The sequence below is a fragment of the Poecilia formosa genome, unplaced genomic scaffold (assembly GCF_000485575.1).
Source record: "Poecilia formosa unplaced genomic scaffold, Poecilia_formosa-5.1.2 Scaffold127, whole genome shotgun sequence".
Taxonomy (NCBI): domain Eukaryota; kingdom Metazoa; phylum Chordata; class Actinopteri; order Cyprinodontiformes; family Poeciliidae; genus Poecilia; species Poecilia formosa.
Genome location: NW_006800066.1, coordinates 192,236 through 209,989, shown reverse-complemented (window position 1 = coordinate 209,989; position 17,754 = coordinate 192,236). Strand labels below are relative to the sequence as shown.

Sequence of the window (17,754 nt, the reverse complement as noted above, 5' to 3'; positions counted from 1 at the left end):
TTTCTGTCTCGTTTTTTTTCCTTCCTTGTTTTCTTTCTACTTTCTCCCTTGTCATCTTTCCTTGCATTCCTTTTTCTTCCTTGCAAAACTGTGAAAAATGCATTCACAGGGAGATATTAACATCTGTATCAAAAGATGTTAATGACCTTGATTCTTACTCTAACTGAATCAGATGAAGCTTAGAAATAGCTTTCGGTGAGTCAAATGGCTACTTCCAATGTAAAAAGTAAGATCATTTGTATCAAATCTTCATATTGTTTAAAGATTTAAATGTAGTTGGAAAAGTGAGGAAAAGTCTGAGTGTCCGCTTAAAAAAAAAAAAAAAAAAAGAGAAAAGGTTAAAGCTCATCTTTAAATTCCAAGAAGTCAGATCTTGTTCTTGGCAACATTTTGTAGGGTTTTAAATATCTTTGAAAGTGTTTCTTTGTGACATTTTTCATGAAGGCTTTTAAAAAGTAGCAAAGCGAAAACAATAATTTTGTCTCGGATGATGTCGTGTCATAATTCCTTAGACAACATGCTTAAGTTTTTGCCCCAAAACTATTCTAGACAGGGCGGGGGATTTGCATTTTCTTTCTTTGTGTTCTTTTATTCATTTTTTTTTTTATTTTAGATGGATGTGCAGCTCTGCTTCACATGGTTAGAATAGGAGTCTGGCACCAGCAAATGCTATTAGTTGCAGACATGACATCCGGTAAATGGCTCAGCTAAAGTATGTTGCTTTTCCTTGCAATATTTTCTGATTTCTTAAGAGCAAGGCTTTTAGATGCGGTTAAGTTGTTGTACAGTTTTATTAGCCTGCTGCTGCTTCATTTGTCCTTGTGAAATTTCCTAAACTGTTTTTATTGATATGCTTCAAACTCTATTGAGATATTTTGTTTTTATCTAAGTGCTCTTTGGGGAGCTTTTTGTTGGTGCAGAAACTCAATTTTAACAAGACCAAATGGTGTTTTTTTATGTTCTGGAGTTGTTTTCTTTTTATGAAAGCAATGGGGGAAAAAAAAAAAAAAAGCAAAGTTTTTTTTCTTTTTGACAGTCTGCTTGTGAAAATGCCGTCAGACATCCAGGTATCGGACTTGAGCGAAAAAACAAAACAGCAGCAGAGTTATTTGAAAGGCTTGAAGTGGTATTGCTGAAAACCAGATAAGTCTGTTTTCTTGGAAATCTAAATAATTCAGAGGTGGGTCAGACACTTTTCACAGAGCTGAACAGCACATTCATTCATTCAGGCATTGTTTAGGATACATTTCTATAAGCCAGCTAGTATACGCACTCTTTTATCATATGTAATCAAATCTGAATAGACAGACATGCATTTAAAACCATATATTTATTCACACTCTTTAAACCTTTTTTCCTCGGTTTATGCTGCATCAGTCTGAGCCTTTTGCATTTAGGTAAGTTAGGAATAAAATAATTTCTATGCCAGTAAAATAAGAGAACATCTTTTAGAGATTTCTTTGTTGCATTTTTCATGTTTAGATGTTGGCATACACCACCAGCACTGCTGCTTCAAGCAATTTGGGGTCATCCAGACGATGTCATGTCAAGTAAATATTTAATTATTTTATTTGTAATGTTTGAGTTTATTTGAAAGAATACACGTGTATCTGGTTTATCATGGATCATACCTCCCAAATGCCTGAAGGTGCCACAATTTGAAACATTTATACCAGTGGTTCTTATCCTTTTTTGAGGTACCAAACGCCCCAGTTTCATATGCGCATTCATTTGCTGTACAGTTTCGGCTTAATTACTGCTCTGGCTGTGTTGTATTTGCCAGTTAAATGACACAGTATAACTTGTTATAACAAGTAACAACAAACAAAATGTCAAACTTCTGAATTTGAGGAGTGATACAAAACATTATCTGGGTTGTGCTTTGGAGGAAGGATAATTCATCATTGCAATAACTGGCTACATGGTAGCTTCGTTTTATCCAAAAGTCCAGTGCAGCGTTTGTTAAAGTGAAATTTTCCACTGAGCACAGCAGCCTGACATCCCCCTCATCTTTTCACTCGTGTTTGTGACCAACACCGCGCTGCTTTGGACCAAGCAACCCTCCGCAGGAGAGAGGCTTTTAGGTCACAATAGGTAATGTGATTAATCTGCATTATATTATATTAACGAAGTCACGATCCAGTTGTGATGAAATAACTCTGCGGATTCCCCTCGGTTGCCACGGCGTCCCTGCTTCACATCAACAGCCACTGTGTTGAAGTCCTTTTATGAATTCAGCATGTTGTTTCTTGCTTTCAGTCTTCTTCGCAATTTGCTCTCCTGACATCAACTCGACAACCAGCGAGCTACGAGGCTCATCTGTGTTAAATACCTCAGGTCTATCCATCTCCCTCCATCTATTACAACGCCACCTGCTACCTTTCTTTCCCACCGCGTTTCATGGACGCAGCGAGGTTACGCTCTTGAGCTCTAATTGGACTCCTTAATGATGCAGCAGGAGTTTATAATCTAAAGTCCTCAGTGCAAGATAAATGTGAAAACGTTTCCCAACGTCTTGGCAGCACCGAGTCCATCTCAAACGATGAGATGGAGCCTTGCAATCGGACTTTCTAGCATCGTTTCCTCACATTAAGATGGTGAGGCATGCTAATGGTGTTCATCACCGAGCTGGCGTTACTTTTCAACAATCAGATATAGTCGCGATGTATACTGACATTTTCCCCATAGTGTGTGAGAAACTCTCAAAGAGCTGGAATCCAAAGGTCCTCATTTGTTGTGAGAGGTTATAATCAGCTACTGGTAATTGCATTTGCAAAGCAATCTAATAATAGATTTATTGGTTCTGTTACAGTTCATGGCTACTTGGTTTAGGTCTTTGTTCCCACAGGGCTCAAGCTGAAACTCGTGATTAGACAGGTAATTAGAATTAGAACATGTTTAGTCCCAATTTAATTTTCATGATATTTGCAGACCGTCTTTGTCGCACAGCGAGCTATTTTCTTTTGCAGAAATTAAACAACTAGTGCCTTGTTTCCATGCTGCACAGTTTTATTCATACGTCTAATTTCTTCTTGGAAAGAATTGCTGAATAATTTACACATTAATCATGTGGAGCAGATTAGTTTGTGCTGGACTGATCTCTGCACAAATTTAGTTAAGCATTAAAAGTATTTTCCTTTTTCTCTTGGACATTTAAAATTAGCATGCAAGGTAGAGGACATCCAGACGTGGGGTTTAGAAATAATGTAGAAGAGAACTCTTGCTCTTATCCGTTTATCATTCATTAATATTAGGGATGTTCTTGCTTTGGAAAATGGCCTTCAGCAGTTAAACTGACGTTTTGGCTGAACATAAAAATGTACTGTTAGTTTAAACAAGGACGTGCTTTTGTTTTTGTAATGTCCCGATACTGCTCTGAAACAATACTCTGACTTAATATTGCATTAAAGGTAATGAAGTCAATCAATGCTAAGTTTAATCTAAAAACAATTTAGCTTTGTAATGCAGTAAAATAAAATATAATCAGTGTGCTGTCATGGCAGCTTAAGCGTTAGTGTTTTAGTAAGTAAACCAAGCCTAACTTTATTTAAAAAACAAAAGACTAAAAACAATCTTTTAAAATGAGCTAAAATAAATGTTTTGTATTTTCATAAGATGTTATAAATTAGACAACATGGATGTATGTTTTGTTGTACCAAATTAAAAGAAAACTCACATTGGCTGCTTAGGGGCATCAGGTACATAACTCAAGCAACAAAATAAGTTCAAACAAAGGCTATGCGTCAACCGATAAACATATTACATATTTACATAATGGAGAAAGCCTTGTCTAAATGACAAACACTTTCTACCACAACAAGATGACATTTCCACACTAAGAAGCTAAATGAAGTGATGCCTGATGGTTTTCAGCCTTTTCTGTCTCCCTAACAGTGTCTAACTCTGTGATTTTACATTCCATCGCTTTACAGCAAATTAATTTGCCTTGCTATGTTTGGTGAATGATCATGGTTTTGTCGTTTTTGTAAACACCAATGTATTCTATTGGCTCTGATGGTTTGATGGACGTTTCAATCATCTACATTTTCCAACAGTCTCCTGAGAAACTGCCTTGTCGTTCACAATGTCTGGGCTGCCTTGTCGTTCACAATGTCTGGGCTCTGTGGATTGAAGCATTCATTTTGACAGTTTTTCCCCCCCTCATGCTTCTTTTACTTTTATTTTGGTGCAAAAACAATTATATGATGGAATGACTATCTGTGATAAGATATAGTGGGGAAAGAAGAAGCCAAGAAAAAAAATTCTTCAAATTGTGCTAAAATGACTCATTTGGAAGGTTTCCTTGAACCGATATCAACTAAAAACTTCTGTGCTTCACTTTTTCCTTTTTTATTTTTTTTTATTTTTCATGTCAGCAAATGTCAGATCCTGTACTTCAGTTGGCTAGAGGTTTTGGATTGCATCCGCATACGTTCAAAGGGATATTCACATCACAAAGAGCATTTTTTTAAGGTGGATTTTTCTTTCTTTGGTGTGCTGTATTGATTTTTAGACCTCTGGACTGTGCTCTGGATCTGACTTTTGTTTTCATACAAGAGTAATTCAAATAAACCATGTAGTAAAAGTCATGACGAACATGTCGTATACAAGCAGAAACCTCGAGTTAAAGAGGAGGTTAGCAAACGTCAAGTGGCGTGTTACCACTAATTGCTTGTGCACAATAATAGAATAAGTCACTGGACCTAAGCCTTGGAGGATTTTAGCAGAAGCAGTGAAATAGAACAGGTTTGAAAAGAATCATTGTGCGCTGTATTGACCAGACTCCCACAGCTTTGGTTTGGATGTGTAGTTTGTGATGAGCTGCAAATCATGATGGTATGCAGGTCTTGGCTTGCTGCAGAACAACTTTAGAGACCATATGGCTTTTTTTGTGTAGCTAAAATATGATTGTTTCAACACGATTTCTGCTTGGTCTCCAAATGTTTCTTGACCCTTAAAACAATGGGCAGTGCATCTTTTCTAGTACAGCTAGAAAAGATGTATGTACTCAACAGTTTATGTACAAGGTGTGTTGTTTTACAAACCTATCAAAAGTACTTTAACTGATTGTAAAAGTGAGTTGTATCTTGTGAGGATGTGTGGCGCATTGAGGCTCGGCTTTATGTAGTTTCTTTGAAAAAGGATTAATGTGAACCAGGGCCGTTCAGTGTCGCTCACTGCGAAAATGAGCATTTTTCATTTGATCTCTATTGAGCTGCTTTTCTATAGCCATTAACAAGCTCATGCTTGTGTATTTATTTATGCGTAAGACTAAAAACAATCTGTAATTTTGTGTTTGCGTACTTGCCTTGGAAAAAAAGTCTAAAAGCATGTGAATATTAAAAGGTCTTCGAGAACTCCCAGTTGACTTGGCAGGAGTGCAGTGCCAGATGGCGAATGGCGTTTTGCCATATAGAGTACAGACATTTTGATGCCAGGCTGGACGGTCATTCTTATGGTCGTGCTAAATGCAAATATCTCCCTGTAACATGCTAATCTATGCAAAGTTTTACAGCTTCCAGGAGATGGAAAGATGTAGCAAAACCATAATAAAAATGGAACTGAAGAACCATTGAGTCTACAGTTTACCAAAAGTTAGACTGAGTTCAAGTTATATGTAACCTGAAATATTCTACATATAAACCAAATAAGCTCAAAACAAACGATCATTTAATTTCCCAGATCTGAAGGTTGACTTTTGTAGTCCAGTGAAATGAGAAACAAAAGACAGACGGTGTTTGGCCTAAAAATGGTTCAGACCACTAACAGTGACTTTACACTGGAGCACTCTTATGGCAGCTCACTTATTTAGTGTGTAGGTTAATTGAGAAAATGCAGCTCTGTTTGCATGACTGAGCCAAATCGTTTTTTGAACATAAGCATGCTTCAGAGACATGGTATTTACCTCACCTCCCACACTGCTTTCAAAGTCATAAAATGATTGTGTGAGAGCTCTCATTTGCATTAAGCCTGTGCTTTTAAAACACGGAGGAGAGCAGATGAGAGTTGGGTTTTTCCTCAGTTCTAACCATAATGTAGTGAAGAGCATTTGCCTTGAAAACGTCAGTTAAAAAGTTTTTCCAAATGCTGTTTTTCTCCTACAGTTTTAGTTTCCAATTGCTTATATCACCTCTCCTATTCGCCAGCAGTGAACTGAGAAATTGGCTAGTAGCTGGTTTGGACAGTTTTTTTTTGTTTTTTTTTATCTGCTGGGCCAGTCAGAAACTCAAAAATCCACTCCTTGTTTTTGACTATTGCTGCCATATTGGTGTAACGGCACTCTTTAGTGTGCACTCTTGTCATTGAGGAAAGTACACTAAAGGGCAGCTCACAGTGGCAGAAAATGTGGGTTTATTTTGTAATGAACAGCCTACACCAGTACGGTCTGGTGGCCTGCCAATGCTTCAAGGTAAGGTGTCCAGTTATTGGCACCTTGCTTTTTATCATGAACCTCTAGTTTAATACCTTTAAGAAATGCAGTGGAGACCTCATAACGAGGTAACCTTTAGAAATACACATTTTGCTTAAGATTGGCAGCAATAGTGAGTCATTTATCATTAATGATAAAACTATATTTTTGTTTGTGATAGAATGGGAGTCGCACCGAAAGAAAAAATCAGAACTCAAGTGTCTGAAGGCATCAGGGAGAACCCTTCAGTGACTAGAGCACTTACCGAAGTGCTCTGGCAGGCGCAGCTTGTCATTAACACGCTGGCCGGAGGAGTCCAGGACCAGTCCAGACTCCAAAATACTGGCAACAATGTCCAGTAATCTGTTCTGTTTCTGCAGAAACGCAATACATCTCACAGGTGCTAACTGATGTGTATCTGTTACCTTGATGTTACGCGTCAATGCATAAATTCGGAGGAATCATAAAAGCTTTTTAAAAAGCTGTCATCTATGACACATCAAGATATGTCTGGAAGGGAGAAGACTTTCAGCAGATAACAGGAAGGCTTAACAAAGTACAGCAAACTTTCTCTTTTATGTCACTTTGTGTCGATCTTGTTTAGAAAGGTTTTCAGAATGTTGAGGTCAGTAATCTTAATTTTTAAGAGAATTAAAATGGAGACTAGCGTTTTAGTTTTAATGTTTTCAAACTTGATGATCCAGTAATCTCAGTTATAGAACTGACCAAAATTGGGGACCAAAATTGCCGTATTTGTGACTTTTTCAGCTGGTGCGGTTTGCTTTCACACTGCTCTGTGAATCGAATCAAACCCTTTGAGCATGTGTGTGCACCAAAAACCTCTGAAGAAGACATTGAGATCAACTTCCTTATTCATAAACTGTAAACAAGAATGGAGTGGCCAAAGGCAAAACAGAAATCCTACAACTGCTCACTAACTGGTGACTAACGCTAGACTCTCATTTGTTTTGGTTGTATTTACCCAGAATGCCCTGCGCTGTAATCTGCCTCCTACTTTTGAAGCCGTTTCTGGTCCATTTGATGTTCACATATGCATATGAACTCCACCAGAGTCAGCCTTTTTGATTTACATCAGAGTTTGATTAAGCATTTACTCCTCCCAAAACAAACTGGACTTTCTAAGTGAACGAACTTGGGTTTGATTAAACTGGATTAAACGGGGCTGATGTGAATTCACCCCAAGATGTCGAAGACAATTGTAGATGTCAAATATATCATGCTGTCGTTTTTAAATGGTGAAACCTGTTTTAGCGTGACTGCTCACACATGAGCACGTTTGTATTTCTGCCCATAATAAGACTTTGTATTGTCTTCGATTCATTTCAATAGCTGCTTTTATACCTAACCTGAACACTTGACCTTGCCCTAACTAACAGATATATTCCTAATCCTGACCTTAACAAAAACTTAATTCACACCATACCTCTAAACATAACCCCTAACCTTAAACAAGCGGCGTTCACATCATTAGAACCGGGCTTTGGTCCTCATAAGGCCCATTGGTCTTCAGAAGGTTAGTAAATATGCCAGAGAAGGTCCCAAATAGAAAAGCTAAGCAAGTACACAGACACAGAGTGTGAGGTTGCCTCTGTTCACTACATAAATACTTAATGACTGCTATCAACAGGAAGGCTAGAAAAAAACATTTTGTAGTTAAGAAAATTTAGGAAAATAATGAATTGGCTGTTCTCATCATTAGGTTGAAACTTTAGATCAGAAATGAGCCACAGATTTCTGATCTGTGCATCTTTAATATCCACGTCGTCTTTATTATTTTGTAGCTTTTCACACGTCCTCAAAAATGTTCTTTTCTCCATCCCTTCTCCTTTACCTTGCCCTGTGTTTCAATTCAAAGGTAGATGGTGCATCTCAACAACCCTCATTAATCGTGTATGACATTAATCCTCCAAGCACTCGGAAGTCTCGCACCAGTTGGAGGACGTATGACTTGATACCGGTTAACGTGACAGTGAAGTGTGTCTCAGCTAAGACCAGTCCAGTTGGCCTTGTCTTTTTATTCCCTCTTCTCCCCGGCCCACCCTCTGCTCCCCAGAGGACAGCTGTCAGTTGCTCTTTCTTTCTGAGCTGCAAATAAGAAAGGAAAGCCTCTTTAATGTGCCAGCCTGTAACAACAGCGGGCTGTCAAGCCGATAACCCACTCTTTGTCTCCACAAGGACAATTGAAATACATAATTTGTGAGGGCTTTTGTTAGGTTTTCAACATTTCATAATGAGAACTCTGTACTTTTAGCATATATTCATTTTGAAAACCAAAACATTTAAGCCAAACTAGATCTTTTTTTATTTTTATTTTTTTTTTTTAAGCCCTATTTTAAACAGTAGCACTTTTCCTTCATCTAGGTCACAATACAGAGTTCAAACTAGCTAATAATTATAAGATTAATGCAGGGAATGATGGGAATTTGTTCCAATAGACAGAATCAAATCCTCTGAGTCAAGAGAGAGAGAGTCGGCTCTCATTGAAATAGATTGGCTGGCGAAGCTTGGATCTTGTAGGCTAATTAGAAACATAGAGACACGAGTGTATTAGGAGAAGTAGAGTATAGACTGAGGCTACACTGAATACACATTAGAGATCACTTACTTTTATGCATAACCTTTTTTGCATCTGACATCTCTAGTACACTACAACAGGCTCTAATTGGATCGTCTCTCATGGTTGGAGGAGACGGGGGCACGAGGCCTCACCTACACGGGCCACAATTCGATTTCAGCAGGAGGAGCTAATAATCATACATTCTGCTGAAGAAATGCTGCCTTTTTTTTTTTTTTTTTCATTCAGCGCTTTTTAAACTAGTTTGTCAAGATTATCCTTCTGCTGCAAGGTTGATCTGGACTAAAGCGAATCCATAAATATGATGGAAGATTCATTTTAAGCTGAAATATTCACTGTAATTGTTCCCCTCACCTCTAAAAACGCCCCAGATAGTTTGGTTTATACTGAATTTTATTTGCATTTATGAGCTGCAGCTTTTCAAAAGAGCTGTTATTATACACAAATCATGCATTAATGAAGAAAGTTAACACAAAGCCCGTTTGCAGCTGTCAACTTGGTCTTTTTAAATCAGCTGAGCTAATGGCCCTACAGGGAAAGTGGAGGATTTAAAAGACTGTAACACCCAGCTGTGCCCGTTCTCAGCTCACCCACCAAGCTTCAAATTTACCAGTGACTAAAAGCTAATGTTAAATGTTATGTTTAATTAGTTACTGACTGTTTTTGAACAAATACAGAGCAGAAGTATTTTATTTTCTGTCTGAATCAGTGAGACTTTGTGAGAAATTAACACATTAGATCTGCTGTTCTGCCACACTGAGTCTTAAGAGAATTAGAAACTAACAAATGGAAGATTTTCCACTACGCTGAATTTGTGAAGACGGGACGTGGGACTGTGTATTTGAACCTTTTAAAAGGTCTCTTTGCTAAAAAAATTATAATAATGGTTGCGCACTACAGACATATTGTAAGAGCATTAAAGTTATTAGAAACAATGGCCTTTTTTCAACACATTGGAAGCTCCTAACAGTTGTAAACAAACTGGGTTTCTTTTTTGTATTTTATAAGTCATTATAAAAGCAATCTGCAGGTGTGAACTTATGTTCAACTTGGAGTTTGAGTTTTAAGGCCAGAGCTGCTGCCTTTGGAAGAAACAAAATTGCAGAACTTGCAAAAAGCTACCAAACTGCTCATTTGCTGGGGTTTTTTTACTCTCTTTTTTTTTTCTTCCTCCTCGTAAAAGGAGTATAGTCATCGACTGCTTGGGCAACCTCAATTAAAAATGCCACAATTTCACTGAAGCACAGTATTTACATAAAAACGTGATTTGTACGATATAATCCTTATTGCTTTAAAACCGATAAGCAAAAATAATTCATTATCCTAGAATAGATTTTATCCATCTTTCCCTCTCATTAAATAATTTTTAAATTTTGATTTATTTGTTTAGCAATAAAGTTTATAGTATATCATAATATATCATGTATTAAACAGTAAGGTTGCCAAATCTTCAGATTTTTTTTTTTTTTTTTTACCTGCATCTCCACAATCGGTTTAGCCAGAGTGTTGAGCAGGAAACACAATCTGTGTTTCTACTGGTCACTTTGTGTCACAGTGAAAACAGTTTTAAAAATTTACATGTTTTCTGCCGCAACCATTATAAAATTGTGTCGTAAAGTTGACGTCTTTTCCATTATAACTAAACTGGATGCCCGGCTATTTCTAAATCTGCCACTTACATTTAGGATTTGAACTTCAACCGGAGAACAAAATTGATCCGACTTGTCTCACCACATCCAATCCATATGTGCAATATGGAGGCGTGTGCACTTTTGTTCAACTGGAAGCCCAAATTGAATGCCATGTGCAAAGAGCCTGATTGTTGCACCTTGTTTTATTTCCTGCGCCACACATCAGCGACCGCTACCCCTAACAGGCTGTGATATGTTGATCTGTTGCAACTTTTTAAGATGGAAAAGTCTATGCATGGGTTTGACAGTTGCTTTATAATTTCTATGGTAAACTGTAAAATATAATACAACAAGCTTATGTTGTGTGAAATTGTCTTGTGAATCCTCTCACAGCCTCTTCAACTCACCTGCCATGTTTTTTTTGTTTTTTTTTGGTCGCTCTAATCTGTGTGTGTGTGTCTCTGCCCTCAGGTCTACCCAGGGCTCATGGTGACCGCCGGCCTTATCCACTACATCCTCAACCTGCTTCACGTCACGGTGCACATCCGGGATGTGTGTGTGTTCCTGGCGCCCGTGTTCAGCGGCCTGACGGCCATCTCCACCTACCTGCTGACGCGGGAGCTGTGGAACCAGGGCGCAGGGCTGCTGGCAGCCTGCTTCATCGCCATCGTCCCGGGCTACATCTCCCGCTCTGTGGCGGGCTCCTTCGACAACGAAGGCATCGCCATCTTTGCGCTGCAGTTCACCTACTACCTTTGGGTATGTAGACTGAAAGCTTAATCTAAATAGAGAAAAAGTGACATTTTTCTATACGTGTTCAAGTAATAGTTTTGTCATGTTTTCTGCCGTTGCTCATCTCCGTCTCCTTTTTTTCTAAGAGACGAGGTTTATGTAGCCAGGAAAGTAGGGCTCTACTTTCAAATCTTGCTTGCTTCACATCTTGAATTATTTATCCGTAGCCTTGAAAAGAAAGCTGGCGATCTTTGCAGGCCATGTGGTTCACAGAATCCAAACTGCACTAGAAAAACTTTCACACACCTTCACAATAAGATGACCTTTTAGAGTACAATCAAGCCTGGTTATGGTGGAATTCGGCCGCTGTTTCCAATTAACTTCCTTTTTTGTTTTTNTTTTTTTTATTTTTCATGTCAGCAAATGTCAGATCCTGTACTTCAGTTGGCTAGAGGTTTTGGATTGCATCCGCATACGTTCAAAGGGATATTCACATCACAAAGAGCATTTTTTTAAGGTGGATTTTTCTTTCTTTGGTGTGCTGTATTGATTTTTAGACCTCTGGACTGTGCTCTGGATCCGACTTTTGTTTTCATACAAGAGTAATTCAAATAAACCATGTAGTAAAAGTCATGACGAACATGTCGTATACAAGCAGAAACCTCGAGTTAAAGAGGAGGTTAGCAAACGTCAAGTGGCGTGTTACCACTAATTGCTTGTGCACAATGATGGAACAAGTCACTGGACCTAAACCTTGGAGGATTTTAGCAGAAGCAGTGAAATAGAACAGGTTTGAAAAGAATCACTGTGCGCTGTATTGACCAGACTCCCACAGCTTTGGTTTGGATGTGTAGTTTGTGATGAGCTGCAAATCATGATGGTATGCAGGTCTTGGCTTGCTGCAGAACAACTTTAGAGACCATGTGGCTTTTTTTATGAAGCTAAAATATGATTGTTTCAACACGATTTCTGCTTGGTCTCCAAATGTTTCTTGACCCTTAAAACAATGGGCAGTGCATCTTTTCTAGTACAGCTAGAAAAGATGTATGTACTCAACAGTTTACGTACAAGGTGTGTTGTTTTACAAACCTATCAAAAGTACTTTAACTGATTGTAAAAGTGAGTTGTATCTTGTGAGGATGTGTGGCGCATTGAGGCTCGGCTTTATGTAGTTTCTTTGAAAAAGGATTAATGTGAACCAGGGCCGTTCAGTGTCGCTCACTGCGAAAATGAGCATTTTTCATTTGATCTCTATTGAGCTGCTTTTCTATAGCCATTAACAAGCTCATGCTTGTGTATTTATTTATGCGTAAGACTAAAAACAATCTGTAATTTTGTGTTTGCGTACTTGCCTTGGAAAAAAAGTCTAAAAGCATGTGAATATTAAAAGGTCTTCGAGAACTCCCAGTTGACTTGGCAGGAGTGCAGTGCCAGATGGCGAATGGCGTTTTGCCATATAGAGTACAGACATTTTGATGCCAGGCAGGAGGGTCATTCTTATGGTCATGCTAAATGCAAATATCTCCCTGTAACATGCTAATCTATGCAAAGTTTTACAGCTTCCAGGAGATGGAAAGATGTAGCAAAACCATAATAAAAATGGAACTGAAGAACCATTGAGTCTACAGTTTACCAAAAGTTAGACTGAGTTCAAGTTATATGTAACCTGAAATATTCTACATATAAACCAAATAAGCTCAAAACAAACGATCATTTAATTTCCCAGATCTGAAGGTTGACTTTTGTAGTCCAGTGAAATGAGAAACAAAAGACAGACGGTGTTTGGCCTAAAAATGGTTCAGACCACTAACAGTGACTTTACACTGGAGCACTCTTATGGCAGCTCACTTATTTAGTGTGTAGGTTAATTGAGAAAATGCAGCTCTGTTTGCATGACTGAGCCAAATCGTTTTTTGAACATAAGCATGTTTCAGAGACATGGTATTTACCTCACCTCCCACACTGCTTTCAAAGTCATAAAATGATTGTGTGAGAGCTCTCATTTGCATTAAGCCTGTGCTTTTAAAACACGGAGGAGAGCAGATGAGAGTTGGGTTTTTCCTCAGTTCTAACCATAATGTAGTGAAGAGCATTTGCCTTGAAAACGTCAGTTAAAAAGTTTTTCCAAATGCTGTTTTTCTCCTACAGTTTTAGTTTCCAATTGCTTATATCACCTCTCCTATTCGCCAGCAGTGAACTGAGAAATTGGCTAGTAGCTGGTTTGGACAGTTTTTTTTTGTTTTTTTTTATCTGCTGGGCCAGTCAGAAACTCAAAAATCCACTCCTTGTTTTTGACTATTGCTGCCATATTGGTGTAACGGCACTCTTTAGTGTGCACTCTTGTCATTGAGGAAAGTACACTAAAGGGCAGCTCACAGTGGCAGAAAATGTGGGTTTATTTTGTAATGAACAGCCTACACCAGTACGGTCTGGTGGCCTGCCAATGCTTCAAGGTAAGGTGTCCAGTTATTGGCACCTTGCTTTTTATCATGAACCTCTAGTTTAATACCTTTAAGAAATGCAGTGGAGACCTCATAACGAGGTAACCTTTAGAAATACACATTTTGCTTAAGATTGGCAGCAATAGTGAGTCATTTATCATTAATGATAAAACTATATTTTTGTTTGTGATAGAATGGGAGTCGCACCGAAAGAAAAAATCAGAACTCAAGTGTCTGAAGGCATCAGGGAGAACCCTTCAGTGACTAGAGCACTTACCGAAGTGCTCTGGCAGGCGCAGCTTGTCATTAACACGCTGGCCGGAGGAGTCCAGGACCAGTCCAGACTCCAAAATACTGGCAACAATGTCCAGTAATCTGTTCTGTTTCTGCAGAAACGCAATACATCTCACAGGTGCTAACTGATGTGTATCTGTTACCTTGATGTTACGCGTCAATGCATAAATTCGGAGGAATCATAAAAGCTTTTTAAAAAGCTGTCATCTATGACACATCAAGATATGTCTGGAAGGGAGAAGACTTTCAGCAGATAACAGGAAGGCTTAACAAAGTACAGCAAACTTTCTCTTTTATGTCACTTTGTGTCGATCTTGTTTAGAAAGGTTTTCAGAATGTTGAGGTCAGTAATCTTAATTTTTAAGAGAATTAAAATGGAGACTAGCGTTTTAGTTTTAATGTTTTCAAACTTGATGATCCAGTAATCTCAGTTATAGAACTGACCAAAATTGGGGACCAAAATTGCCGTATTTGTGACTTTTTCAGCTGGTGCGGTTTGCTTTCACACTGCTCTGTGAATCGAATCAAACCCTTTGAGCATGTGTGTGCACCAAAAACCTCTGAAGAAGACATTGAGATCAACTTCCTTATTCATAAACTGTAAACAAGAATGGAGTGGCCAAAGGCAAAACAGAAGTCCTACAACTGCTCACTAACTGGTGACTAACGCTAGACTCTCATTTGTTTTGGTTGTATTTACCCAGAATGCCCTGCGCTGTAATCTGCCTCCTACTTTTGAAGCCGTTTCTGGTCCATTTGATGTTCACATATGCATATGAACTCCACCAGAGTCAGCCTTTTTGATTTACATCAGAGTTTGATTAAGCATTTACTCCTCCCAAAACAAACTGGACTTTCTAAGTGAACGAACTTGGGTTTGATTAAACTGGATTAAACGGGGCTGATGTGAATTCACCCCAAGATGTCGAAGACAATTGTAGATGTCAAATATATCATGCTGTCGTTTTTAAATGGTGAAACCTGTTTTAGCGTGACTGCTCACACATGAGCACGTTTGTATTTCTGCCCATAATAAGACTTTGTATTGTCTTTGATTCATTTCAATAGCTGCTTTTATACCTAACCTGAACACTTGACCTTGCCCTAACTAACAGATATATTCCTAATCCTGACCTTAACAAAAACATAATTCACACCATACCTCTAAACATAACCCCTAACCTTAAACAAGCGGCGTTCATAGCATTAGAACCGGGTTTTGGTCCTCATAAGGCCCATCGGTCTTCAGAAGGTTAGTAAATATGCCAGAGAAGGTCCCAAATAGAAAAGCTAAGCAAGTACACAGACACAGAGTGTGAGGTTGCCTCTGTTCACTACATAAATACTTAATGACTGCTATCAACAGGAAGGCTAGAAAAAAAAAACATTTTGTAGTTAAGAAAATTTAGGAAAATAATGAATTGGCTGTTCTCATCATTAGGCTGAAACTTTAGATCAGAAATGAGCCACAGATTTCTGATCTGTGCATCTTTAATATCCACGTCGTCTTTATTATTTTGTAGCTTTTCACACGTCCTCAAAAATGTTCTTTTCTCCATCCCTTCTCCTTTACCTTGCCCTGTGTTTCAATTCAAAGGTAGATGGTGCATCTCAACAACCCTCATTAATCGTGTATGACATTAATCCTCCAAGCACTCGGAAGTCTCGCACCAGTTGGAGGACGTATGACTTGATACCGGTTAACGTGACAGTGAAGTGTGTCTCAGCTAAGACCAGTCCAGTTGGCCTTGTCTTTTTATTCCCTCTTCTCCCCGGCCCACCCTCTGCTCCCCAGAGGACAGCTGTCAGTTGCTCTTTCTTTCTGAGCTGCAAATAAGAAAGGAAAGCCTCTTTAATGTGCCAGCCTGTAACAACAGCGGGCTGTCAAGCCGATAACCCACTCTTTGTCTCCACAAGGACAATTGAAATACATAATTTGTGAGGGCTTTTGTTAGGTTTTCAACATTTCATAATGAGAACTCTGTACTTTTAGCATATATTCATTTTGAAAACCAAAACATTTAAGCCAAACTAGATCTTTTTTTATTTTTATTTTTTTTTTTTAAGCCCTATTTTAAACAGTAGCACTTTTCCTTCATCTAGGTCACAATACAGAGTTCAAACTAGCTAATAATTATAAGATTAATGCAGGGAATGATGGGAATTTGTTCCAATAGACAGAATCAAATCCTCTGAGTCAAGAGAGAGAGAGTCGGCTCTCATTGAAATAGATTGGCTGGCGAAGCTTGGATCTTGTAGGCTAATTAGAAACATAGAGACACGAGTGTATTAGGAGAAGTAGAGTATAGACTGAGGCTACACTGAATACACATTAGAGATCACTTACTTTTATGCATAACCTTTTTTGCATCTGACATCTCTAGTACACTACAACAGGCTCTAATTGGATCGTCTCTCATGGTTGGAGGAGACGGGGGCACGAGGCCTCACCTACACGGGCCACAATTCGATTTCAGCAGGAGGAGCTAATAATCATACATTCTGCTGAAGAAATGCTGCCTTTTTTTTTTTTTTTTTCATTCAGCGCTTTTTAAACTAGTTTGTCAAGATTATCCTTCTGCTGCAAGGTTGATCTGGACTAAAGCGAATCCATAAATATGATGGAAGATTCATTTTAAGCTGAAATATTCACTGTAATTGTTCCCCTCACCTCTAAAAACGCCCCAGATAGTTTGGTTTATACTGAATTTTATTTGCATTTATGAGCTGCAGCTTTTCAAAAGAGCTGTTATTATACACAAATCATGCATTAATGAAGAAAGTTAACACAAAGCCCGTTTGCAGCTGTCAACTTGGTCTTTTTAAATCAGCTGAGCTAATGGCCCTACAGGGAAAGTGGAGGATTTAAAAGACTGTAACACCCAGCTGTGCCCGTTCTCAGCTCACCCACCAAGCTTCAAATTTACCAGTGACTAAAAGCTAATCTTAAATGTTATGTTTAATTAGTTACTGACTGTTTTTGAACAAATACAGAGCAGAAGTATTTTATTTTCTGTCTGAATCAGTGAGACTTTGTGAGAAATTAACACATTAGATCTGCTGTTCTGCCACACTGAGTCTTAAGAGAATTAGAAACTAACAAATGGAAGATTTTCCACTACGCTGAATTTGTGAAGACGGGACGTGGGACTGTGTATTTGAACCTTTTAAAAGGTCTCTTTGCTAAAAAAATTATAATAATGGTTGCGCACTACAGACATATTGTAAGAGCATTAAAGTTATTAGAAACAATGGCCTTTTTTCAACACATTGGAAGCTCCTAACAGTTGTAAACAAACTGGGTTTCTTTTTTGTATTTTATAAGTCATTATAAAAGCAATCTGCAGGTGTGAACTTATGTTCAACTTGGAGTTTGAGTTTTAAGGCCAGAGCTGCTGCCTTTGGAAGAAACAAAATTGCAGAACTTGCAAAAAGCTACCAAACTGCTCATTTGCTGGGGTTTTTTTACTCTCTTTTTTTTTTCTTCCTCCTCGTAAAAGGAGTATAGTCATCGACTGCTTGGGCAACCTCAATTAAAAATGCCACAATTTCACTGAAGCACAGTATTTACATAAAAACGTGATTTGAACTATATAATCCTTATTGCTTTAAAACCGATAAGCAAAAATAATTCATTATCCTAGAATAGAT

General features: G+C 38.3%; 1 protein-coding gene across 2 annotated transcripts in view; it reads left to right on the top strand.

Moving 5' to 3' along the window:
• The window catches only part of LOC103144446 (dolichyl-diphosphooligosaccharide--protein glycosyltransferase subunit STT3B), a 104,692-nt gene that overhangs the window by 40,193 nt on the left and 46,745 nt on the right, over positions 1 to 17,754 (top strand). The window contains exon 3 of one of the 2 annotated variants that reach the window (XM_016676088.1): positions 11,108 to 11,395. The exons of the other annotated variant lie outside the window; for it this stretch is intronic. Within the exon in view, the coding sequence (XP_016531574.1) occupies positions 11,108 to 11,395 (288 nt within the window). The remainder of the gene's footprint in view (positions 1 to 11,107; positions 11,396 to 17,754) is intronic. 2 annotated transcript variants of the gene reach the window in all.